The 25,527-nt window shown below is 35.2% G+C and overlaps 4 protein-coding genes across 4 annotated transcripts; 3 read left to right on the top strand and 1 right to left on the bottom strand.

The window, feature by feature from the left end:
* Window positions 1-956: 956 nt before the first annotated feature.
* Window positions 957-1,942, top strand: LOC106302379. Its single transcript, XM_013738900.1, is given in 1 exon segment — window positions 957-1,942. A coding segment is annotated over 1 exon segment (918 nt). The 3' UTR covers window positions 1,875-1,942.
* A 3,115-nt stretch (window positions 1,943-5,057) lies between these two features.
* On the top strand, window positions 5,058-6,054 carry LOC106305307. The gene has a single exon (XM_013741687.1). The coding sequence runs from the start codon at window positions 5,058-5,060 to the stop codon at window positions 5,976-5,978; it is 921 nt and encodes a 306-aa protein (XP_013597141.1). The 3' UTR covers window positions 5,979-6,054.
* Window positions 6,055-17,985: 11,931 nt separating this feature from the next.
* LOC106304512 (transcription repressor OFP7-like) lies at window positions 17,986-19,133 on the top strand. Its single transcript, XM_013740917.1, has one exon. It carries the CDS (start codon window positions 18,056-18,058, stop codon window positions 18,998-19,000), a length of 945 nt encoding a protein of 314 aa, XP_013596371.1. The 5' UTR covers window positions 17,986-18,055; the 3' UTR covers window positions 19,001-19,133.
* A 2,971-nt stretch (window positions 19,134-22,104) lies between these two features.
* LOC106303608 (splicing factor 3B subunit 4-like) lies at window positions 22,105-24,297 on the bottom strand. Its single transcript, XM_013739894.1, has 9 exons — window positions 24,155-24,297; window positions 24,026-24,074; window positions 23,788-23,876; window positions 23,649-23,705; window positions 23,496-23,558; window positions 23,341-23,406; window positions 23,152-23,238; window positions 22,941-23,034; window positions 22,105-22,830 (listed from the first exon to the last, which is right to left on the bottom strand). The coding sequence occupies exons 1-9, from the start codon at window positions 24,257-24,259 to the stop codon at window positions 22,340-22,342; spliced, it is 1,101 nt and encodes a 366-aa protein (XP_013595348.1). The 5' UTR covers window positions 24,260-24,297; the 3' UTR covers window positions 22,105-22,339.
* Between the last annotated feature and the right edge of the window lie 1,230 nt (window positions 24,298-25,527).

The raw sequence follows: 25,527 nt of genomic DNA, 5'->3' as shown, positions 1-25,527 counted from the left end.
CAGGTTACGTTTGCAACGGATTGTTCTCAATTGGTGAAGATGGTTTCGGAACCAGAAGAATGGCCAGCATTTGGAAGCTACTTGGAAGATATCAAACTCCTCAAAGGAAACTTCCTCAACTCAGACATCGTCCATGTACCTCGGACGGCGAACCTTCGGGCGGATAGCTTAGCACGTAGTGCACGCAAGCAACTGTCCTTTGTCGTTCACATGGATGCGGAGTTACCAATATGGTTTACAGAGTCAACATGAGTCTGTAAATTTCTTGCTGTCAAAAAAAAAAAAAAAAAAAAAAAAACCATTATACAAGAACTACGTCGAACAAAACATTAAAAAAACTGTTATAAATTTACACAATGTAAAACACCAGATTTTAAATACTATGTTTAACTATTATCTCATATAAACAAAAACATACAAAATTTAGGTCATATATGAAATTACATTAACAAAAAGATTTAATCGAATATATAATGGTGATTATATTTTCAGAAGTATATTATCATATATGTATATAATCATTTTATAGAATCACCATTATATTTTTTTGTCAGCAAAATCACAGCTATATATACCACAAAAAGTAAAGATGGATAAGAAAACGTCAATCACGCACCGGAATGTATATCCATCCTAAAGTAAATAACATTAAAATGTTGACACAGAAAATCTAGATTTGGATATCATCTACCTTCTAGACTAACTATCGAATCTATGTAAATGACAACAAATCAACTTTTTATTGTATCCATATATTATCATATAAATAGAAACATTTTTGGAAAACTAAATAAGAAATTAAGGATTTTTATTTGACTTATAATTTAGAGTAGATATTTTTCCTTTCATATTTTAAACTAAATTTTCTTAAAAATCTTTTTTAGCTTCTTTTTTTTAATGGAGGCTTTATAAAAGGATGCATAAGCACCCATGTAAAATACTATCTATCTTTCAAAATGTCTTCAAACCCAAACAGATTCAGCTCTTATGGGGATGATAATACAAACTATCATGGTTTTGTTCCCAACTTCAAGAATCATAATTCCAAAACAACTCGATCGATATTCACTACCTCTGATCACATGAACCATAGAGGTTTATTCTCTTCTTGTCCCTCTTTTTCTTGCTACCAAAATTCACATGTCTCTTCGTCTTCTTTTGGATTGAACAATTCATATATGAATTATCATATGAGGAGTGAAAGTGATTCTGTTCTTGGTGTTAATTGTTTTCCTATGACAAATAATCCTCTATATTCTCAAGTCTCTTTCACCCAAACAATTACAAATAGGTTTTCTGCAATTGTTCCTAGCAATCAAATTTACAATATCCAAAATGATATTGCACGTGTCCAACATGACATGGATTTTAAAACCAATATGTGGAATCGTCCTACATCTTATCGTCCAACCTTTCTTGATAAAAACTGTGGGATCTTGAACCCTAAGCCTGTTAATGCCATTCCTCGCCAAGACTCTCCTTATCGTCAGCATCTGGACATGTTTTCTTCTTCATCAAAGTACAACCATGACCGACATGTTCTCCAAGAAGGTCAATCGTCAAGGAAAAGCCCTAAACCAAACAAATCTCATGATTACAATTCTGATGAAGACGGGAGAAGTTAAGATGTTCAATATGATGGTCGGACACATAGTTTTCCATATGAGAAATACGGTCCATATACATGTCCCAAGTGCAACAGTGTGTTTAACACTTCAAAGAAATTTGCTGCACATATGTCATCTCACTACAAGAATGAGACGAAAAAAGAAAGAGATGAGAGGTATCGTGCAAGGATTAAAAACAAATATCACAAACTAAGCAGCAATATACATGGTGGATCTAAGAAGATCAAACTGGAGGCGATGGAGTAAGTGACAGCGAAGCTTTCAAACAATTGTGATGGTAAAGAAAGAGCATGCTTAAGAGTTCTTTTGTTTAGTGGCTTCCCAACTTATTTAATTTATCTAAATAAAATGCATGTTTCTCCTTTTTAGCATTTCATTATCTATGTTGTGAATATGGTTGAATGTACGGTACTTGGGCGGATAATTGTTATCTTCTCTCATTAAAATATGGCTCCCTGGTGGCTAACAATCAAAAACTACTTGAAGCACAAAAAGAAGAAAATCAATCTTGAATACGTCATCATGAAGCTTCAGATGGAATCCAGGAATCGAATTTCTGACAAGCTCTTCATTAAAAAGCACAATGTTAACATGGCTGAGATGAAAGGAAAAGGAAAAGAAAAAGTCTAACTCTTCTGCTAAGTCTTGCAAAATGGCTGCACCCTTGATGGCTTTTGGAACAAACTTAAAAAGCCGCTGAAGCAAATGTAGAAAAGTTCAAGGGGAAGTGTCACTACTACAAAAATATTGGACACAAGTCTCATGCGCAACGCATATAAAGATCAATGATGAGAAGGCTCAAACCAATCTTGCTAAACAAAACCTTTGTGTAGTGGTGACTGAGGTCAAAATGGTTGAAAACAACACCCTAAGGAACGATGGTATGATACAAGAGCTAACACCTCCATTTGTACCGATAGGTTGATGTTCAGCACCTATCAGAAGAGCAAAACTCAGGAGCAGTTGTTAATGGGTAACTCATAATAATTCAAGATTGAAGTTCACTGTAAAGTGGTTTTGAAGATGATATATGGATATGAAGTCACTCTGCAAAACGTAAAGCATGTGTCTGAGATAAAGAAAAACTTGGTTTTGGAATTTTCCTCAACAAGAATGCATTTGTCATGATGATTGAGGCTGACAAGCTTGTGAATATGAATAATAGGGTTTATTTAAGGTGTATGTTAAGAATGGACTGGTCAAGATGAATATAATGACAGTCCTTCGGTAAGTTGTAGCTCCAAAAACTTCAATGAATAAGTTTCAATAGCATTCCTCGGATATGAGGACATTAAATAAAAAAACATTAGATATCATCTCACCTTAAGTTGCATGCATATCACTTCAGAAGAGATTTTAACTTTTAATCATCAAAATCTTCTTTGCAAAATAGCTTCCTATCACTATGGATTGCATGTTGATCACGTTGGGTTAAAGATAAAAATTTTGGTTGGATGAAGCACGTTTGGTGGTTGAGAAAGAGGCATAAAACCCTCACCAAGGTGATCATAGAATATTAATTAAAGGGTTTTGTCTGTCCCAACGTCTCATCGCCGCTATTGATGAAGCTCTGGTTTTGAGAGAAGTTGTTACTGCTGCAAGGACCTCTTCTGCCAAAAACGTCTGGATTAGATCCAATTTTCAAGAGCTTATCAGAGCTTTACACTTGAAGTTGTATTCGATGGAGCTCTGTGAGTTTTCATGGATGTCGAGTGCTTATCCCACTTGTTTGATTTCATTATGTTTTCTCTTATTCCGAGAGATCAAAACTCTGTTTTTGATCGTCTTGTGAAGTCAGCTCTTCACTCTCCTTAGTTGTAAACTTCCTCTTAAATTAATATAGTCCTTGGTTGCTCAAAAAAAAAATCTAAGGTATTTTCCGAAACGTTATTGTTAACAACTTTTTCTTAGTTACTGTTTGGTGGGCTAGGTTAACATTAAGATTAGCAAAATCCAGCTCAATTTTAATTTTATTAATTAGCTCATTTTAATTTGATTCGTATTGCATGAATTTTAGTAAGGTTACAAATCTATCAAAAGATCCTAAAATAGGTTTTATTACCAAAATAAAACGCACTAACAAAATATATTTCATTAAAAAAAGTAAGAAAAAATCTCATATTCTTATTTTATAGATATATAAATATATATAGATATATTATTACTGAAATGGAAATAAAATTATATAAAAAAATTTCAAAAAATATCGAATTTTATTTTTCAAAATTTTATTTAAAACCCAAAAATTCTCTCTGAAACTATTTTTAAATATTAATTGTAATTATTTTTAAAACAAAATCATAAACTCCACCCCTCATATCTATATTCTATATCTTAATTAGTTAACCATATGAATATAAGTGTATTTTATCTCTTTAATGAAACATATTTTGGTAATTTTAATCCTTGTATGCTTTATTTTTGATAAAAAAAAAAAATTAGTGCTATCTTAGGGAATTTCTCTTTAATATTTTCGATTTTAAAAAAATATAAACTTAACATATATACATATTCATTTGAATTTAGTAAATACTATTGTAAATAATTTTAATACAAACTTAAGATTTGCTTAAGTTTTTATTAAATTTACACAATATCAGGAATACTGAATAAAATGTTGAAATTAAAACTATCTAGAATTTTTTCTTGAAAATAATGATGTTTGTCTGCTTAATTATTTTAAATTATGAAGCTTGTGTACCAAATATGGAAGAATATATTGATATTCATTATATGTTGATAAAGTAAATTACTTAAGAAAGATAAACCATTATACAAGAACTACGTCGAACAAAACACTAAAAAAAAGTGTTATAAATTTACACAATGTGAAAAACCAGATTGTAAATACTATGTTTAACTATTATCTCATATAAACAAAACATACAAACTTTAGGTCATATATGAAATTTCATTAACAAAAAGATTTAATGGAATATATAATGGTGATTCTATTTTCAGAAGTATATTATCATATATGTATATAATCATTTTATAGAATCACCATTATATTTTTTTTGTCAGCAGAATCACCGCTATATATACCACAAAAAGTAAAGATGGATAAGAAAACGTCAATCACGCACCGGAATGTATATCCATCCTAAAGTAAATAACATTAAAATGTTTACACAGAAAATCTAGATTTGGATATCATTTACCTTCTAGACTAACTATCGAATCTATGTAAATGACAATAAATCAACTTTTTATTGTATCCATATATTATAATATAAATAGAGACATTTTTGGAAAACTAAATAAGAAATTAAGGATTTTTATTTGACTTATAATTTAGAGTAGATATTTTTCCTTTCATATTTTAAACTAAATTTTCTTATGAATCTTGTTTAGCTTCTTTTTTTTTTAATGGAGGCTTTATAAAAGGATGCATAAGCAACCCATGTAAAATACTATCTATCTTTCAAAATGTCTTCAAACCCAAACATATTCAGCTCTTATGGGGATGATACTACAAACTATCATGGTTTTGTTCCCAACTTCAGGAATCATAATTCCAAAACAACTCGATCGATGTTCACTACCTCTGATCACATGAACCATAGAGGTTTATTCTCTTCTTCTCCCTCTTTTTCTTGCTACCAAAATTCACATGTCTCTTCATCTTCTTTTGGATTGAACAATTCACATATGAATTATCATATGAATAGTGAAAGTGATTCTGTTCTTGGTGCTAATTGTTTTCCTATTACAAATAATCCTCAATATTCTCAAGTCTCTTTCACCCAAACAATTACAAATAGGTTTTCTGCAATTGTTCCTAGCAATCAAATTTACAATATCCAAAATGATATTGCACGTGTCCAACATGACATGGATTTTAAAACCAATATGTGGAATCGTCCTACATCTTATCGTCCAACCTTTCTTGATAAAAACTGTGGGATCTTGAACCCTAAACCGGTTAATGCCATTCCTCACCAAGACTCTCCTTATCGTCAGCATCTGGACATGTTTTCTTCGTCATCAAAGTACAACCATGACCTACATGTTCTCCAAGAAGGTCAATCGTCAAGGAAAAGCCCTAAACCAATCAAATCTCATGATAATTACAATTCTGATGAAGACGGGAGAAGTTATGATGTTCAATATGATGGTCGGACACATAGTTTGCCATATGAGAAATACGGTCCATATACATGTCCCAAGTGCAACAGTGTGTTTAACACATCACAGAAATTTGCTGCACATATGTCATCTCACTACAAGGATGAGACGAAAAAAGAAAGAGATGAGAGGTATCGTGCAAGGATTAAAAACAAATATCACAAACTAAGCAGCAATATACATGGTGGATCTAAGAAGATCAAACTGGAGGCGATGGAGTAAGTGACAGCGAAGCTTTCAAACAATTGTGATGGTAAAGAAAGAGCATGCTTAAGAGTTCTTTTGTTTAGTGGCTTCCCAACTTATTTAATTTATCTAAATAAAATGCATGTTTCTCCTTTTTAGTCTTTCATTATCTATGTTGATTCTTTTGTTTAGTGGCTTCCCAACTTATTTAATTTATCTAAATAAAATGCATGTTTCTCCTTTTTAGCCTTTCATTATCTATGTTGTGAATATGGCTGAATGTACGGTACTTGGGCGGATAATTGTTATCTTCTCTTATTAAAATATGACTCAACTGTATTTTACAGTACTTTGTTCTTTTATGGCATATCCAACCTATAATACTATTATAGTGTCAAAAACACACTATATTAGTGTAGTTTCAGCACTAAAAATCATTGCATCATCTCCTATCGAATTGAATGCAACCATAAACTCTTGTAAAGCAAAGTGTTGACAAGGGGTTTTCGATATATAGTCAATACTCTTCCCTATACCCACTCATCTAAACACTCAAGAAGACATATATGGTTGCTCCTTGACGATCCAAATATTCTTAGAACCAATGATAGCGTTAGTAAGTGCCAACTTGTAGAAATGAAACATGATGTATAAACCATGTACCTAGCTATCGTCAATTGGAGAAAACTTATATGTGTCATAAGATAGAACTTTTGCTTATTAGCATCAGCACCTTCCACATAACTGATTTCCATTCCACATACATTTCCACTATCTCTCGAGTGGCTATTCTCTAAGAATGAGGCTTGCAAAGTTTGACATGATGCAATAATAACTCCCAAAATAAGCATGTCATTGCACGACTCCTTGAAAATACCTTCAGATACTTTCCCCAACTTAATACTACCCAACTCATTGTTCTTCCACAATAATGACATTTGCATTTGTCATTATTGACTATGATTCTTGTAAAATGATCCCACACGAAAGATGGGGTACCAGTTTTCTTATGCATATGGAAGTAAACTAGCTCCACTTGTTCAAGATCAGTCTTTCCTTTTGTTTACAGTAGCAGGACTCATAAATCTTCTTTTGTTTCATCTACTCATCATCCTTTGCACCCTCATTAGCGTTATGAGAAGCAAGAAACTTCTATATGTAAGATTAAATATAATATGTTATGATCTGATGCAGCAGCATCTATGACATTGGCGCCAACATATAAAATCTTATATTTTCAAATATTTTTCCTTTAGCTTATATGGTTTGGCTTTAGTTTTATTTCCTTTTTTAGATAAGTTTATGTTATCATTTTTCTTTTGGGGTTTGTCTATTCGAAAAGAAGCAGAGTTGAGGTTCTTATGTTTTCCATACTTTGATAATTTAAGATAATAGCGCTTTCTCTTATTTCTTTGTGAGATTTGATCCAATTCATCAAAAAAAAGTTGGTCTTGAAAAAGTTATTTTAGAAAACTCTTTGATCGATTCAAGAATAGGTTTCTGCGCCATGATCACTAACAACTCACAGATAATAGACAAAGCTTACAACATTGGTCTGAATATGATGGCGCTCTTGATATGTATATGCATTTCATCACGTGGATATAAGAATGCTTATCATCACCATAATTTCAAATGTTGTAACACAAATATACTATTCTAGAGAGAAGATATAATCAGGACATGAACCCATTGCTTGGTTTATGAAAATGATGGACAGAAAATATAACCAAGAGAATGAAACTAGTCTCACCTGTCTATATCTCTCTGAGTACTACTTGAAGAACAATTAAAATATAAACAAGAAAAAATTATCACTTGTTTTTGAAGATCAGTTAGAAATCCTAAGATTTGAAAATCATAAATCGATTCATAATTTAAAATAAACAATAGTACATCAAAAAAAATTTTTGGAATCCATTACCAATTTTGCTTCATTAAACTTTTATTAGTTTTAGGAGTTAGATATTCATTTAATATGGTTCTCGAATTATATTTTTTTCTTTTCTTTTGACATCGAGACAGACTTTCCGGCGAGGAATTGAACAAAAGTGCAGTTAGAAGGACATAGACTAGGTTCATACAACTAGCTCGAATTCTATTGTCAATGATTAATACATTTTAACAATTCTTTAAAAAAAATACATTCTAACAATTTTGTAAAAAGTAAAAACCCTACTAACTATAAATTTTAACATTTCTTTTTATTGTTATTGGTTTGATGGTTTATAAATTTTATTCAAATGTTTTGTTTTTATTAGTTATGTTGAAATCTACTGTTCTCGAGATAATAATTCTTAATTATTTAATTCAATGAATATAATTTTATAATAGTATGCATATCTTTTTAGAATTAGAAAAGAGATATGTATAGTATTATGTTAAATTACTATACATATCTCTTGAATTCTTAGAATTCTTAATTATAACATAAATTTAATAGATTTTTTAAATACACAAAACTCTACACATATATAACATAACTCTATGCAAATTTAACAATCTTTTAACTTTTTAAATAACCTAATCCTATCCAAATTCAAATCCGAAAGTTAACCTGTATAGAGTTCGAATCACAAAGACCAGCCATATCATAACTTAAATACATTATTTACTAGTCAAATATATCATACTTTAGAAGTTACCACTCGAGAGAAAATAACTCGTTCTAACTATCTAATACTAAGGTAAAAGTTTATAAAATATTCTTAATTTCATGAGAAAAACGTATATGTCTAGTGAAACAAAAAGTTCGTTCTTTTTTTTTGATCAACCATCTTTCATTAATAAGAAACTAGAAGTCTAGGCCCAAGGAGGCCCGGTTACAAAGAGAACTTTTTGCTAAGTGGTCCGCAGGTCCATTAAACTCCCGAGGAATAAAAGAGAAAAAACAGAAAGCAAAGGAAAGTGATAAAGCTCCGATATCCGAGAGAACTCCGTGGATGATCTTCGGTTTGTTGATCGAAGTGATGGCTCTGATGAGCACAAGAGAATCTGATCTAAGCCAGATTTGTGTGTAGCCAAGACGAATGGCGTGTTGGAGGGCAGATCGTACCGCTAGGGCTTCAACCAGGAGGACCGATTGCACGTGAGTCTGAAATTGGGCGCCTTGAAGAGTTGGGGTTCCTGGAGATGTAAATATCCATCCAAGTCCCGTCGATTCCGAGTTCTTATCCCACGCTGCGTCGCTATTGCATAGGATTGTCCCTGAGGGGATCGCCGGCGTCAGAGTGATAGATGGCTCCTTTTGCGCATTACGTGAGGTGTCGATTGGGTTCTGAGCAAGCTGACATTCCCTAGCTGCTGCCAAAGCCTTGGAGACCACTTCTGAGGGTGATTGGTGTGACGCGACTCAAATAAGATTTGGTTTCGTGTGTTCCACAACGCCCACATGATCCAAAAGAGTGTGTTTATTGACACTCCCGTCGGTGGAAGGCAAGTCCAATTGCTCGAAGCTTCAAGTGCGATGGCTATTGATGGGCACATAGTTGAGCAGAACGGTGATTGGAGAGGAACGAGGTTCCACACAGTCGCAGCAAAGGTACAATGTAGGAAAAGGGGGTTCACAGATTCAGATCCCCCGCAGTGGATGCATGAGATATTGTTAATTACTCCCCGTCGTTGCAGGTTCTGACCCGTAGGTAAAGCTTCATGGAGTGTTTTCCAGACAAGGAGTTTAAGCTTCGGAGAACAAGCCACATTCCACACTGCCTTATGCCACTTGAAGGTTGTTGATGTTGCAGGTTGGGTTATCTCCTGTACTTTTTGCTCAGAAGCTGCCGCATATCCTGATTTTGCTGTGTATGCTCCTGAGGCTACAGGGTACCAGATGTAGGAATCTTGTTGTCCCGTTATGCTTGGTCGAATTGCCATGATCTCATTCTTAAGCGTAGGTAGTAGCTCTTCAATTCTTGCAATGTTCCAGCTTCCTTTATCTCGCAAAAGCAGATCAGACACATATAAATCACTTTCCTCTTCTCTTACAGGTCCAAAAGGCATTAGCGCAGAGGAAGTTGAAATCCACGGGTCTCTCCAGACCTTTGTGGTCGATCCATCTCCGACTACTTTCCCCAGTTGTTCAATCAGTAAGTCTCTTCCCGCTAGTATTCCTCTCCATCCATGAGAGGCTGATTTCTCTGGTTGCACTTTTAGAAGGCTGTTGTTTTGGCAATATTTGCCCATCAGCACTCTTGCTAGTAAGCAGTTAGGATCGTTAGCATTCTCCAGGGTAGTTTTGCTAGGAGAGCTGTGTTGAACCGTTGAATGTCCTTGAACCCTAGTCCTCCCATACTTTTTGGCATAGTGAGTTTATCCCAAGAGATCCAGCACATTTTCTTTGTTCCATCATTTGCATCCCACCAAAAACGTGTTAGCACAGATTGTATCTTCTTGCATAAGCTAACCGGTAGTTGGAAACAGGACATAGGGAATGTTGGTATTGCCGATAGGACTGATTGGAGAAGAGTCATCTTGCCTACAGTGGATAGATATCTAGACGAGTAAGAGATTGCTCGTTGCTGAATCCTATCGACAATGGAGGCGAAAAGGTCCTTCTTGCGGCGTCCAAAGTGCTCTGGGAGTCCGAGGTATTTGCCTACCCCTCCCTCCCTTGTTATATTGAGTATCTGTTTTGCCCTAAACCTCGCTGATGAACTCGTTTTCCTTGCAAATGTGATTGATGATTTATCGATGTTGATCTTTTGACCTGATGCTTCCTCGTACAGGTTCAGGATCTTCATCAGCGTGGAGCAGCTTCTCTCGTCTGATCAGATAAAGAACATGTTGTCATCGGCAAAAGGTAAGTGATTTATTCGTGGACAGTTTGTTGCCACTTTAACACCCGCCAGACAGCCATCTCTTTGAGCTTTTGCGCATAATCCTAACAAAACTTCACTGCAGAGGATGAAGATGTAGGGGGACAGAGGATCTCCCTGTCGGATCCCCCGCTGAGGTACAACTCTTCCAAGGACTGAGTCGTTGATCAAGAAAGAGTATGAAACCGTGGAGATGCATTCCATGACCCAGGTAACCCACTTCTCATGAAAGCCTAGTCTCATCATTATTGCCTTTATAAAACTCCACTCTAAGCGATCATACGCTTTGCTCATGTCAGTCTTAACTGCCATGGAGCACTGTTTTTTGGCCTTTGACGTTTTTAGGTAGTGGAGCGTCTCATGCGTGATCAGTACGTTATCTGCAATCGCTCTCCTAGGTATGAAAGCAGATTGGTTTTCCGAGATGACTGACTGGAGAATGGGTTTTAAGCGTAGAGATAGGATCTTTGAGATCACCTTATAGTAGACATTACATAGAGCAATAGGCCTGTAATCTGAGACCAACTTCGGGTCTTTTATCTTAGGGAACAGTCTAATGAAAGTTGAGTTCACCGTGGCTGGTAGATGGCCATTGCTGAAGAAATGTCGTATCTCTGCTGTGATTGCAGGACCCACAGTTGCCCAATTTGATTGGAAAAAGCTAGCAGAGAACCCATCTGGTCCAGGGGCTTTGTCTGGATGTATTGAGAACATCCCCATCCTGATCTCATCATCACTCGGAAGCTTTATTAACTGCTCATTCATTTCGTGTGTAACCTTTGGTGACAAAGCTTGGTGGATGGTCGGCATGCAATCTCTACTTGATGAGGTGAAGATATCTGCGAAGTATATAGATATAGTGTCCACGATTTTTTCCTCTTCGTAGTATACTTCGCCACTTGAGTCTTCTATCATTGATAATCTATTTCTCGCTTTTCTCCCTTTTGTAGCAGCATAGAAGTATCCCGTGTTCTTGTCTCCCAAAGAAAGCCATAACTGTCTACTTCTTTGTTTCCAAAACTCCTATTCAGATCTATAAGCTTGGAGTAGAGAGAGGTTTAAATTCGAGATATCTGCATCATCTGCATCATCTGCATCAGTAGCTGAGAGTGCTTTGTCCAGAGCCTCCTGTAGATACTCAATCTTCTTTCTGCTATTGAGATACTGGGTGCGGCTCCAATCCGCTATAGCCTTGCGACATTGTGAGATTCTGGAGGTAACCTGAGATCCAGGATGTTCATTCCAAGCCCTTTCTACAATGTCTGTTACTTGTTGGTTTGAACGAAGCCTTCTGTCGTATCTGAAAATTCTCTTTGGCTTCTTCTTTGTAGGATCGAAAATTGTAAGAAGGGGTCTGTGGTCAGAGATCTCATACCGAAGATAGTGACTACGACTGTGTGGGAAGATATCTGACCAGTCACTATTTGCAATCGATCTATCTAGTCTACAGTGCACAACATGTTTGCCACGCTTCCCTCTCCAGGATAAGAAGTTACCTGAGTGTTGTATATCAAAGAGATCGCTTTGAGATAAAAAGCTTCAGAAAGGTACGAAACTATTTTCTGATCTATCAGCTCCTCCTGTTTTTTCAGCATTTTCAATAATCTCGTTGAAATCCCCTGTCAGGAACCACGGTCCAGGGCGTGATGCAGGGATTGCAGACAGAGTGTTCCACACCTCTTGACGGTTACGTACTTCAGGGGCGCCATACGTGAAGGTACTATTGAAGGACTGTCCCTTAACCACACTTACCGTGTCGATGTAATTATGGCAAGCTGATATAATTTGGATATCGATGTTTCTGTTCCATAGCAGGGCTAAGCCACCTCCTCCATGTCCATGGGGGGGTACTAGAAAGTGAGAGTCGTAACAGAGGTCTTGTAGCTCCTTTAGCACGAAGCTGTCAGGGTTTTTTGTCTCCATTAGAAATAGAATATCAGGCGTGTGAAGTTTATGGAGATCTTTTAAGCGCTGGACTGTCTTGGGATTCCCCAACCCTCGACAGTTCCAGCTCAGTACAGCTAAGGAAGAGGAGGCTCTTGGGTGTGAAAATCCTTCTGCGGTTTCACACTTGGAGGTATGATTGTCATTTGTGGTCTCCCTTTATCTGTGACATTTTGATTTCCATTTCTTGACGTAGATGCTTGACCTTGTCTAGGAACTGCTGTCGGCCGTCTGGCTGGAGATGTATGGATCAGAGTGAGATTGCGTTTCCGCAAGCTTGCTCCATATAGGACTTTTGCTCCTGGAGATTGCTTTTTCTCCTTTGGGGGTCTACCTCTGCGCTTCGGTATACTACTTCCAGGGCCAGGGAGTAAGATAGGAGCAGACGTGGGGAGTATGGCTACTTCAGGCTCATCTGGAATTATGCGAGATGTATTCGCAGGGGCCAAGAGAATATGAGGTTCATTTATACTTGTGCTAGCTGCTGCAGCAATGATAGAAGCTGCTGTTTTTTCCATGATGCCCTCAGCATTACTCTGCAAAACTCGTTGATGTCTGGCTTCTCTTTCCACTGGGTCAGCACAGTTGGTATATTGGATCGACACATCTACCAGTTCCTGCATTACCTCTTCTGTGGTAGGGATCCTAGCGACTTGTGGGAAATCACTTATGGCTAGATTCCTTCCCAGGGAGCTGTGCTCGAACGGCTGGTACTGGTCTTCAGGGGCAGGAGTAATAGGATCCACAGATTGGTCGTCCTCCCGAGAGGGGGGTGGGGGCTTTTCTTTTTCTCTCCACATCTGTTGTGGTCCTCATGGTTTCGTCGGAACTCTGTAGTCTGATGGGTTTTTTGAGCCATATCTTCTAGCTTCCGAGGCATAGTCTCTTGTGATTGGTGAGTTTGACCTCCCATTTGCTCCCCTTCTAGTTGGTTCATATGGGGCTGGAGCAATTTTATTACGAAGAGGTCTGGCCGCTCCTCGTGACTGAGAGATTCGTTCTCCAAAAAGCCTGCTGTGGCGGTCTAATCTTTGATGATAGTCTCCTTCCTGCAAGGTACGCTCCTGGCGTTTATGTGTTGGATAAGGCTTATAACGTGGTTCTCTTAAGGAAGAGTACTGACGGTTATCAGATTCCGTTGTCTGACGGTTCTCCGGGGCTCTGCTTGGTGAGGTTGCTCGCATAGGTTTCCACGGACATTCCTTTGCAAAGTGCGTGAGGCGGTTGCAGATGTAGCACATGTATTGGATTCCTTCATACTCAAGGGTAAGCCGCGCCTCCTCTTCCGTGTCGAAATCAACAATTGTGTTCTTCGTGATGGGTTTGAGACCATTGAGTGATATGCGCATTCTTATGGCAGTCTCAGATACAGTATAGTCATCGAGGGTTCCCAGCTTCAGACCCAATTTGTAGATAATTTTTTCATGCCAAAAATGGAGAGGGAGACCCTTGATATCAATCCAGAAAGGGATCTGGGAGGGGAAGGTTTGAGAGATGACAGGTTCCCAGCGTTGAAGAATCACCATCCATCCATTGAAATGGTAGGGCCTGTTACTTAGCACACTATGGATGTCATCCTCTCGGTCAAACCTAAACTGGAAGCGTTCATGACCTAGGTCAGATCCAGAGGCTCTCCCTTTCAGTGTCCAGTTGCGGGGAAGCTCCTCGAGCAACCGTGATATAGGTTGATACTTTGCGCTCGTCACTCTGCCGATGAGAGTTCGCAGATTTTGTTGGATGAGTGCTGAGTTATCAAAGCTAGGTGCTCTGATTCTCCTGTAGATAGTTTCATCTTCAGTGTTAGCTACTCTTTTACCCTTTTGCCCTTTTCCTCCGCTGTGAGGCGTTTTGGAGACATTTTACGTGAGGTGATAGGTTGTAGGTGATGGTAGAGCACGGATCTACGAAGACTCTTGTAGATAGTTGCTCTGTTGCTGCAAATCTTTCAAAATCCGGAGCTACGATCTTCAAGATGTGGAAAGAACTTCGTGGAGGATGCTGTTTGTAGTAAAGAAGTAGGGCTTCCAAACGTTGTAAGACAAGAACTCAGTGGAAACTTTCCTATCTTGACAAGCAAGTGACTAGTCACTATCACTTTATTATCCGCTGGGGAAAGTCGTTGCACACCTCGCTAGACGTGCCTGGGAGAGTTTCCGTCGATCTCTCCTTTATGTTCTCTTTTTTGGTAGAGTTGTGACCAAAAAAAAAGTTCGTGGACCAAAAAGTTCGTTCTTCGTTGAAGAAACCTCCCCTCGAAACTAGAGCTGTCAAATGGTCTGTCCAGGGCCCAATTGGGCTTGACCAGTTGGACCATTTCAGTTTTGGGCAGTAATGGGTGGTCCATATTGGACAATGGTCCAAACAAATGTTCAAGACCAATAGAGACCATGTCCAAATGGGCATGCCCATGGACACCCAATAATATTTATAATTATTTTTCAATTATTAGTTTAGATTTTATTTCTAAAATTTTGAAATTATGTTTACTTTCCAAAATTATAAAAGTATGTTTTTTCTTGTCAAAACTATAAAACTATATTTTCCTGCCAAAATCCGAGAAGTTACGTTTTTCCGCCAAAACAGAAAAATTGTGTTTTCCCGTTAAACCGAAAAATTGCGTTTTCCCACCAAAATACGAGAAATTGTTTTTTCCCGTCAAAATCCGAGACATTGCGTTTTTCCGCCAAAATCCAAGAAGTTACGTTTTTCCGCCAAAACCGAGAAATTTTGTTTTCCCGCCAAACCCGAAAAATTGCGTTTTCCCGCCAAAACCGAAAAATTGTGTTTTTCCACCAAAACCAAGAAATTGTGTTTTCCCGCCAAAACCGAGAAATTGCGTTTTCCCGCCAAAACAAAGAAATTTCGTTTTCCCGCCAAAACCGAGAAATTGCGTTTTCCCGCCAAAACAAAGAAATTTCGTTTTCCCGCCAAAACCGAGAAATTGCGTTTTCCCGCCAAAACCGAAAAATTGCGTTTTCCCGCCAAAACCAAGAAATTGCGTTTTCCCGCCAAAATCCGAGAAGTTCCGTTTTTCCGCCAAAACCGAGAAATTGTGTTTCCTGCCAAAACCGAAAAAATGTGTTTTCCTGTTAAAACCGAAAAATTATGTTTCCCGCCAAAACCGAGAAATTGCATTTTCCTGCCAAATTTGTGAAATACATTTTTCCGTCAAAATTGTGAAATTATGTTTTCCGTCAAAATCGTTAATTTTTTATTTTAACGATAAAACCGTTTTTTGGGTTAAATTGTAAAACTATGCTTTCTTTTGTTAAACTCGTGAAAGTATGTTTTATGAAGCTCATGGACACTCATTGTCCATTTGGTCTTTGTCCAATTGGACCATGTACCAATTGATCTTTTGTCCAATTCGACCATTTATTAATTGGACACGTCCATAGTCCGCCCGAAATGAATTGGACTGGGCTAGCCCATGGTCAGCCCGCCCAGTTGACACCTCTACTCGAAACGAACGACAAGAGGATCCAAGGAGACAATATAATCAACTCAGGCCTCAAAAGTCATCTTCCTCTAATTCTTTTTCATATTTATTTGTTTCAGCTTTATATTTTTCTTCTTTATCTATAAATGGAACAAGACAAAGTGATTACTTTCTTACTTGCGTCTTTAATTATAAAGTTACAAAGTGGATGTTCCTTAACATATAATTAGAACTTGATCCACGCTCCAACACCAATATTTAATATAACTTGTGTTTAATGTAAATTTATATATACTTTTTATGTTTTGTAATTTACATATAGAATAAAATATATTATTTTATAATATAGATGTTTGATAATATTTTCTTATTTGTACATAATATTATATTAAAGAATTTATACTTTGATGCAATTTGATGTAGTTATACTGTTTATATATTAACATGTTGTTTTTTTGTTAATTTATTATAAAATGAAACAACATACTAATTTTTTTTACTTTTTTTTGCATTACCCATTATTAATATTATACGAATATTATTAAATTGACCATACTAAAAAAGTTATCTCCTTTAGTACATGCGATTTAGTTAATATTCGTACAGTATTAAAAATGGTCAATATATGAATATCGATTTGGTTTGATAAGCTTTGAAATTGTAATAAATTAATTTAAATTTATTTTAAATGCAGTGGTAAAATCTGTAAATAAAGATAAATACAAAAGAAAGTACCTAATTTATTGTAAATATAATGGTTAAATGTGTAAATAAAAAAAATACTAAAAATACTGATATCCATGTTTTCAAACAATTCTCATTTATACTGATATTCATGTTTCCAAACAGTACCAAAATGCATTTCAATTTTAATAATATAGATTTAAATTGATTTTAAATGCATTGGCAGGATCTGTAAATAAAAAGACATACAAAAAGGAAGTATCTAATTTATTTTAAATGCAATGGCTAAATGTATAAATTAAAAAAAAATGATATTTTTATTTCCAAACAATTTTCATTCATATTGGTATTCATGTTTTCACATACCAAAAGATACTTTAATTTCAATAATATAGACTAGATCTCGATCCGCGCAGCCGCACGGATTTTTGTTTTCATTTATTTTTATATAAATATTTTATTTTCAATTCTAAATTGATATATATTATAATATATATGTGTCTATCAATTTTTAAAACATAATAAGTTTACGGTATATTTTTTCATTGAATAAATTGTTTCAAACTTTCACATGTATTTTTATCTTCTTCTATATATATATTTTCGGATTATTATTTCATTATTAAAATCGTAACTATATATATATAAAGATTAGTAAAATATTGTTTTATTGTCATATTCAAAGATATTGTAACATTTCACAAATTTAGAAAGTTTTTAAAAAATTAAACTTTTCGCTTCATAGACTTATATTATCGAGTAAATAATTAAACATTTACTTTTTGTTTAATTTTTAAAATAAACTATATAGTTTAAAATTTGTTTTCATCGGTTTAAGGTAGTAAAGATTAATCATTGTTAGATAATTTGATTTTTGTTATTTATAAAAAATCTTTATAATTTTAAAAGTTAACATCGACAAATATTATAATATTTAACATATGGAGGTATAGTATTACAACATTAAATTATATTTATTTAATTTATATTATCTATAAATCTAATGGATCATCTATTGTTTAAATCCAATTATTGATAGCCTTATAAAAATTTCTGGTATGCCCAAAATTTAAATGATAAAATTATAGATTAAATGTAACATGATTTTATAAGAATATAGGTCCATTGTGTCTATTTTTATCAATACCGTGACTTCTGTTTTAAATGCTTCATACTCTTCTTCACTTCTCCATAATACATAGAAACATGAGGAGAGAAAATAAGAAAAAATAATGACGAAACGTTTCAAATTAAAGATAACAAGAATCCTCTCCTTCAAGTCTTGCCGTTCAAAAGTTCCTTCCGATCTCCCTTTCGATCCTGTCCGTTCATTTCCCCGCCCATCTCCTCCACCGGCTAACCCCATAACCACCGTGCCACAGCGTCGTCGTTCTACTTTAAGACAACACGTGTTTACCACTTTTGGCTGCGGCTCAAGTCGGAGACGCTCTTCTGCACCGTTGGCTGTTTCCAGGAGGAACTCACCGTCTTTGTCGCCGCCGCAGACGCCGACGTTTCAGTGGGAACGCGAGGGAATATGGCACGTGGTTACTCAAGAAGATGGTGGAGAATACGAAACGCCTCGTCGGAAAATATACGACGGAGATGATCGCCGACGTTTAGTGAAGAAAGAGAGATACGCACGGCGGCGAGGGAGCACTTCCTCCGCCGAAGAATACGAAGAGGAGACGGAGAGAGAGACTCTCTTACCATCTTCCACAAACCTATCGCCGGAAAGTTCCTCTTCGGGATTGCCACGTGTTACCAGACGACGGAGAAACCATCCGAGGAAGAAAAACACGTCGTTGGTTGTTGAGGAGAAAAGCGAGTCGCCTTCTCCTCCACCATCTCCGGCAAGACTGTCGTCCTTCGTGCAGAGATTAATCCCGTGTACGGCGGCGTCGCCGGTTGTGATGGAAGGAGTGGCTGTGGTGAAGAGATCGGAGGATCCGTACGAAGACTTCAAGGGATCAATGATGGAGATGGTAGTAGAGAAGAACATGTTTGAAGTGGCTGAGCTTGAGCAACTTCTAAGCTGCTTCTTGACGCTAAACGCGAAACGCCACCACCGCGCGATTGTCAAAGCGTTTTCTGAGGTTTGGGTTGCTTTGTTCTCCGGTGGCAATAACAGCAGCCGAAGGTCCAGTGTTCGACTCTCTGATTATGATGAATGTTAGAAAAAAACATATAATGTTTATGTAATTTCTTAACTCAATTATCTTTCTAATTTTTAATTAAGTGGTCGATGTAAGGGGTAGATTAAGCGGCTGTGTAATGATTTAAAACTGTAATCATTATGTACCTTCTCCGAATTTGTTTTTTTTAGGACTTTTTCTTGGGTTCACCCCCTAGGCTGAACCTAAAGGTTCACCAACCAATAGTAGTGTTTTGTTGACAACATGTTTAGTGTTTTTCCAAAGGTTTAGGGTTTACCCAAGTATTTAGGGTTTAGGATTTGAGTTTAGGGTTTAGTATTAGAGTTTAGGGTTTAGTGTTTTGTTGACAACATGTTTAGTGTTTTTCCAAAGGTTTAGGGTTTACCCAAGTATTTAGGGTTTAGGATTTGAGTTTAGGGTTTAGTATTAGAGTTTAGGGTTTAGTGTTTTGTTGACAACATGTTTAGTGTTTTTCCAAGGATTTAGGGTTTACCCAAAGATTTAGGGTTTAGGATTTGAGTTTAAGGTTTAGTATTAGAGTTTTGGGTTTAGTGTTTTGTTGACAACCTTTTTTTTTTTTAAATTCGTTTTTTATATATTATTTTTATTTATTTTTAAATTTTATTTTGAAAAAATAATATAATTTGCCAAGTTATTTGGTTTCCTTAATTAAAAGATACTAGATTTAAAATGATAATTTTCCATTAGGGGGTGAACCCAAGAATAACTCTTTTTTTTAGTAACAACATACTACACTAAAAGGTACTTTGGACTCTAAAACGGTGTAGTTATGCAAACCAGTACAACTCACACATGCACCAATTGTTGACCTGTTGTCGATGGTAAGTCGGGAGCATTTGTCCGACTTTTGAGTCGATTGTTCTTGGTACAAATGTGATTGTGAAGAAACTGAAAAACGTCTTACATCTTTAGAATTCTTTGATATGTATCAAGAACGTTGGTTATTTTGTCGTCGTTTGACACTATTTCTTTTATCAAATTAGAACTTGCATCTATTTGTATGATTATCTCAGAACAGTCTCTGGAATTCTCCAAATTAAATTATCAAATTTGTATGATGTAGATTCTAATCCTTAAAGCCAATTCTAGTAGGTCACAAGAAAAACCAAATTTGGTGTTGTTTTTTAATTTCATCTCCAACAAACACAAAATTATACCATCAAACTTGGTGTTTTATTTGTAGTTAAAAATAAATATATCATATTATTATGTATTTTTCATTTTTTGTTTAACATTACTAAACATTAAAATTTAGTTTTATTTATATACTTTATTAATAACATAACTAATAAGTATTAAAAATTACATCAAATCGTAACAAAATACAAAATAATTATTCTATTTGTTTCATTTTTAAATATATGAAATTCTAATTTTAACTAATATTTTACATAAAATTAATAAATGAGCTAACTAAAAATAAAATAAAAACAGTTAAAACATAAGATTATCAAATTTTAAAAAATAAAAAAATAAAATCTAAATACTATAAAATATAACTATTTAATTAAAAATAATTAATGTATTTTAAAAGAAAATATTAATTATTAATAATTTTATTTTAGTGTAGAATTTAATGTTATGGTTGGAGATGAAAATTAAAACTCAACACAAAAAATCGTATAATTTTAATACCAAATCATGATTGAATTTGTCCCTTACATACATATCCACCACATTTTCAACAACTAAACTAATAATATAATAAGTAAACTAGGTAATAATCCTAAGGTGCGGAAATAAATAGTTTTAAAAATATTTATTAAATAAATAATTTTAGAAAAAATATTTTTAAATAATAAAAAAATTGTAAAATATATTTTAATGGTTTGATTAAGTTAAACTTGCATAAATATTTAGTTTTTACCAATTCAAGTATGATACATATTTCTATAATTATGAAACTGGAATATTTAGTTATATGGTATATACTAATATAAATGATATTAAAATAATTATAAATTTTAATTTGGATATTTGTTAAATGAGCTTTCCTTTTTCTGTCACGAAAAATGAGATTTCCAACTCATGTAATTTATGATTATTTTTAATTACTTATAACAAAATAAATAAACAAGCCATCACAAAATTTTCAATGTAGGACTTTTAACAATTTTAGTAATTTATAATCATTTTAAAAAAATTCAAGATATGCCATATATAAAAAAATCTAAATATTTTTATATGATTAATATAATTTTTATTTATTTTAATAAAAGAAATAAAACAAAAGTGATAGAGGGTACACAAATTGTTACTAAATCTTTATTATCCAAATTATCAATTTTCATATATATTTTAAATCATATTAGGTAATTCTGTAGTTTTTATTTAAGAATTTTTTTATACATTACTAATTAATTGTATCTTAATTTAATAAGAAGTATAATATATGTTTAGATAGACCAAATAATAAATAATATGTATTGTATTTATTTTAATAATTTAAAAAAAAATTCTAAGGACTGAGAATAATTCTAGCATTGACACATTATCATAGTTCACATATTAAATGATTTTTAATTAAAATATAAGGGATTACAAATGATGTTTATTTGTTAATAAAACAAGAGTTCAAGCAACCTAAGAACTGTAGGTTTCACAATTTTTTACCCTACAACACGAGAAAAAAGAACAGATGTGTTCACTTTATATTTTCTTTTTTCTTTTTTTTTTTTTTTGATAAAGGGTTTCACTTTATATTTTCTTATATCGTAAATGCTTAGTAAATGACACGTGGACGGTCGATATGGACTATTTTGACTTGGCAAACGAAGTGACAAATGATTGAAATCAAAAGAGACAAGAGTTTATTTTAAAAAAAATCTGAATATTGGTCTTTTGGGCATCTCAGAAGCGCAATACAGATGTGTCTCTCATATCTTCAGTTCTTTAAGGGTTAGACAGACTATTGGAAGAGTGACTAAAGAGAATGGGTCCATAACTAGAACAGCAAGCTACCTCTGTTCAATCACTCGTGTCTGGTTTTTCTTGTTTAGTGTAAAAAGCAACCTCCAGGGTCAGAGAGTGAGTAATTGAGTTTTTTACAGCATATTTCTGGTAAAACCCAAAGCACACGGCATCAGACATTCTGCAGCATAACATTAACACTAGAAACCAGACATGCGCACTAATTTCCACGCTCTCTTTCTCTCTCTATCTCTTAAACAAAAGATAAAGAGATTCTCTTGCAGATATTCAGAGACAAGACATGAGACAATATGGCATATTGTTCTAGCTTTTGGTTTGGATACTTTCTTAGATTTTAAAAGTGAAGTTTGAAAAATTCTTGAGATTACTTGTCATGAAAGAAAGGGTTTACAAAAGAGTTAACAAAACTCAGCCTTGGTGTGGTGGTGGTGGTGGAATAGACATGGGATGATGGTAGTGCATAGGTTGTTGTGGCGGTGGTGGTCCACCTTGCTGCATGTGTTGCGGGGGCCACCCATGTTGGTGCATTCCCATGGCTTGAGGTGGTGGTTGTGGCCTTGGACCGCCGAAACCTTGTTGGTGATGAAGAAACTGGGGAGGTGGTGGCGGCGGCATTCCTTGAGGAGGACGATACTGCATCTGCATGGGCGGTGGAACAGCTAAGCCGTGTTGTTGTTGATGCGGCTGAGATTGCCAAGATTGTGGCTGAGTTTGGTAGACTTGTGGAGGTGGTGGTGGAGGTGTTGGACGAGGACCTGGGATCGGAACAGGTTGCATGCCGCCATTGGCAAACGGACGTGCAATACCATTAGCTTGAGGAGCAGTTGGTGGGCCGCTTGCGAATAGAGTATGAGGTCTGCTTTTCTGGGCAATTGGATTTGTGGCAGCCAAAAGCCTCTCTGCATTCAGAAAAGCAATGTATTGTTGTTGTTATTAAGTATAATTGCTCCTTCAATCAACTGAACCAACAAGTTAAGATAAGAGACGAGACGAGTATAAAGATCCTAACCTGCTGGAGTACCGTGGCGCTCTCCTTTGGTGTCTTTCTTGTATGCGTAAGAGACTGTTATCTGACGATTACACAGATACTGTCCGGTCATAGACTGCAATATACATTCATAGGATTAGTTGAATAGAGAAGCTATTTATGTGAAACATATTGGGAGTTTGGGACTCTTTCTCGTAGCCAAGTGATAGCCAAAAGAAATAAAGAGAATGACCTCAATAGCAGCATCAGATGCATCAAAGGAGTCATAGCTAATGAAACCGAAACCACGTGAGTTCCCGGTATCAGGATCTCGCATTATCTGAAATGAATAGTCGAGAGCATATTACTCATATGCGTAATATGAATCAATTCTCATATGATTACAGATATATGACATAATAACAGTAATAAAGGATTCAACCTTAGGATTAGAAGCGATCCCACCAAATGCGCTGAAAGTGTCATACAAAATCTTTTCATCCACATCCTGTAAAGTAGCAAACATTTCATAGTAAAATTACCATTGTAGTTGAAGTAGCAATGTTTCAGAGTATAGTTACCATCATATATACTTACAGGGTCAAGGTTTCCAATGAAAAGGTTAGCACCAAAGTCCAAGCTCTTCTTATCTTGAGACGCCTAATACAATTACAACCAGGAGAAACAAAAATGTTAGCAAAACTTGCAGCTCCCAAATGATAACGGATTCAGCAGAAACAAGGATGATACCTTGTTAACACGTATAGGCTTCCCATGGATCTTAATCATGTTAAGAACCTTAATTGCCTGCACAAAAAGGACATTTACCATTTGTGCTTCAGAAAGAAGTCTAAAACTCTTCCGAAGAAGGGAACAAGTAAATGCTTACATAGTCAGCATCTTCCTCGCTACGGAACTCAATGAATCCATATCCTAGGTGAAGACCTGTCACCCTATCTTTCGGGACGTAGACGTTCACTGAACCCAAAAGAAAATAAAAACACAAAGACCTAATGTGAGAATGTTCATCGATTCAGATCAAGTTCCACTAAACAAGAAACCATTAGCTATCGAACAAACTGAGCATTGCCTATTGAGTATTGATGAATCAAAGTGTTAGAGCTTACCAAGTGGGCCGGCTTGTACGAACAGTTCCCAAAGCAATTCTTCAGAAAGCTAAATCACACACACAAAACAAACTCATGAATCAATCCAAAACCCTAACATGACTTCTCCTCGGGAGAGAGAAAGAGAACCTGGGGTTCGAGACCACCGACGTAAACAGTGGCTTCTTGGTTCCTCTCGGCGGAGTGTTGGCCCAGAAGATTAGCTCCGACTCCGGGAGCTATTCGAGTCGTCATCTCCGGTCGCTGATTGAGAAAGGTTTACCATATTTCTAGCTCACAGAACGAACTCATTGGGTTCTGCATCACTAATGGGCTTCTTCTTTTAGACCCATTAATCTTTTCCCGTTGGTTTTTTTTTTTGTTTTTAACACTAAAACTATTCTATAACTCACACAAAAAGTTTTGGTCTTGAATCAGATCACTATAAATAGCTTTGCAATTTTAGCTAATGAGTCAACAAATTCCATTTTGTGTCAGAGGTGCATAAGAGATCTTGAAATGATTGATATTTTCGTTGTGGCGTTGTTATTTCTTTCAACTATGTTGAGAAGTTTAGTCATGGATTAGGTTTCTCAATCATTGATATCGAATCTTTACGGTCCGTTCCAAAATTCTGACAGCATATTTTCTATTGCCCAACCTAATGTTTTAGCTCTGAATGTAGAGAGGAGGCTTGTCTTATTTGGTTCTTTGTACCCATAAATTAAATTTTTCCAAACATCTTTACAATTACCCATTCACCACTACTATATAGCGATGTAGAAGTTCATGAGCAATACACTACACTTACGTTCTGTAAACAAACAATTTGTGGAACAATTGTTTTTGGTGATTGTGCCTCTATAATGGCTAATGCATTTGCTGCGAACCAAGCTTGCCATTTTCCTTCTGCATGTTTAATCAGCTCTAATAGATCCATGTCAATACCTCTAAATAATTTAACGTTTCGAACTTTTCAGAGATACCAAATTATCCATAGATAAGAATTTCTATCCAGTTCTAAATCTTCAATACTATTTTTTTGCAAGATTAGGTAATCCATATTTGTATAGACACTCAAAACCAGAAAAATGTTTGGACGAGAAAGTGTAGAAAATAATGCATATGCTTATAAAGATAGTAGACACTGAAAAATATCATGAGTCACATATTCATCAGGTTGTTGGTTAGTCGTTATGTTGCATGAAATCGGAAGCGGGTACGTAGAAGCGGAAGCGTAAAAAAACGTTGAATCGAGTTTTCAAAAAAAAATTCGAATTGGGTACGTATTGGAAACGTTCATTATTATATATATATATATATGTATTATATATTCCATATATAAAATGAAATATATTGTTAAAGAAAATCTTAATTGATTCAAATAATTGTATTTATAAGTTTAAAATGAGACTATTTTATGTTGGGCAATTCTCTTAAATAGACAATTTTCAAGTTTTGGTCACAAAAATAGATCACAAGGAGGAAAATGACCAAAATGTTTCATTTAATAAGTAAAATGA

Source organism: Brassica oleracea, chromosome C7 (genome assembly GCF_000695525.1).
Source record: "Brassica oleracea var. oleracea cultivar TO1000 chromosome C7, BOL, whole genome shotgun sequence".
NCBI classification, from domain to species: Eukaryota; Viridiplantae; Streptophyta; class Magnoliopsida; order Brassicales; family Brassicaceae; genus Brassica; species Brassica oleracea.
Note: the sequence above shows the minus strand (reverse complement) of the source record. Positions and strands in the feature narration are given on the sequence as shown.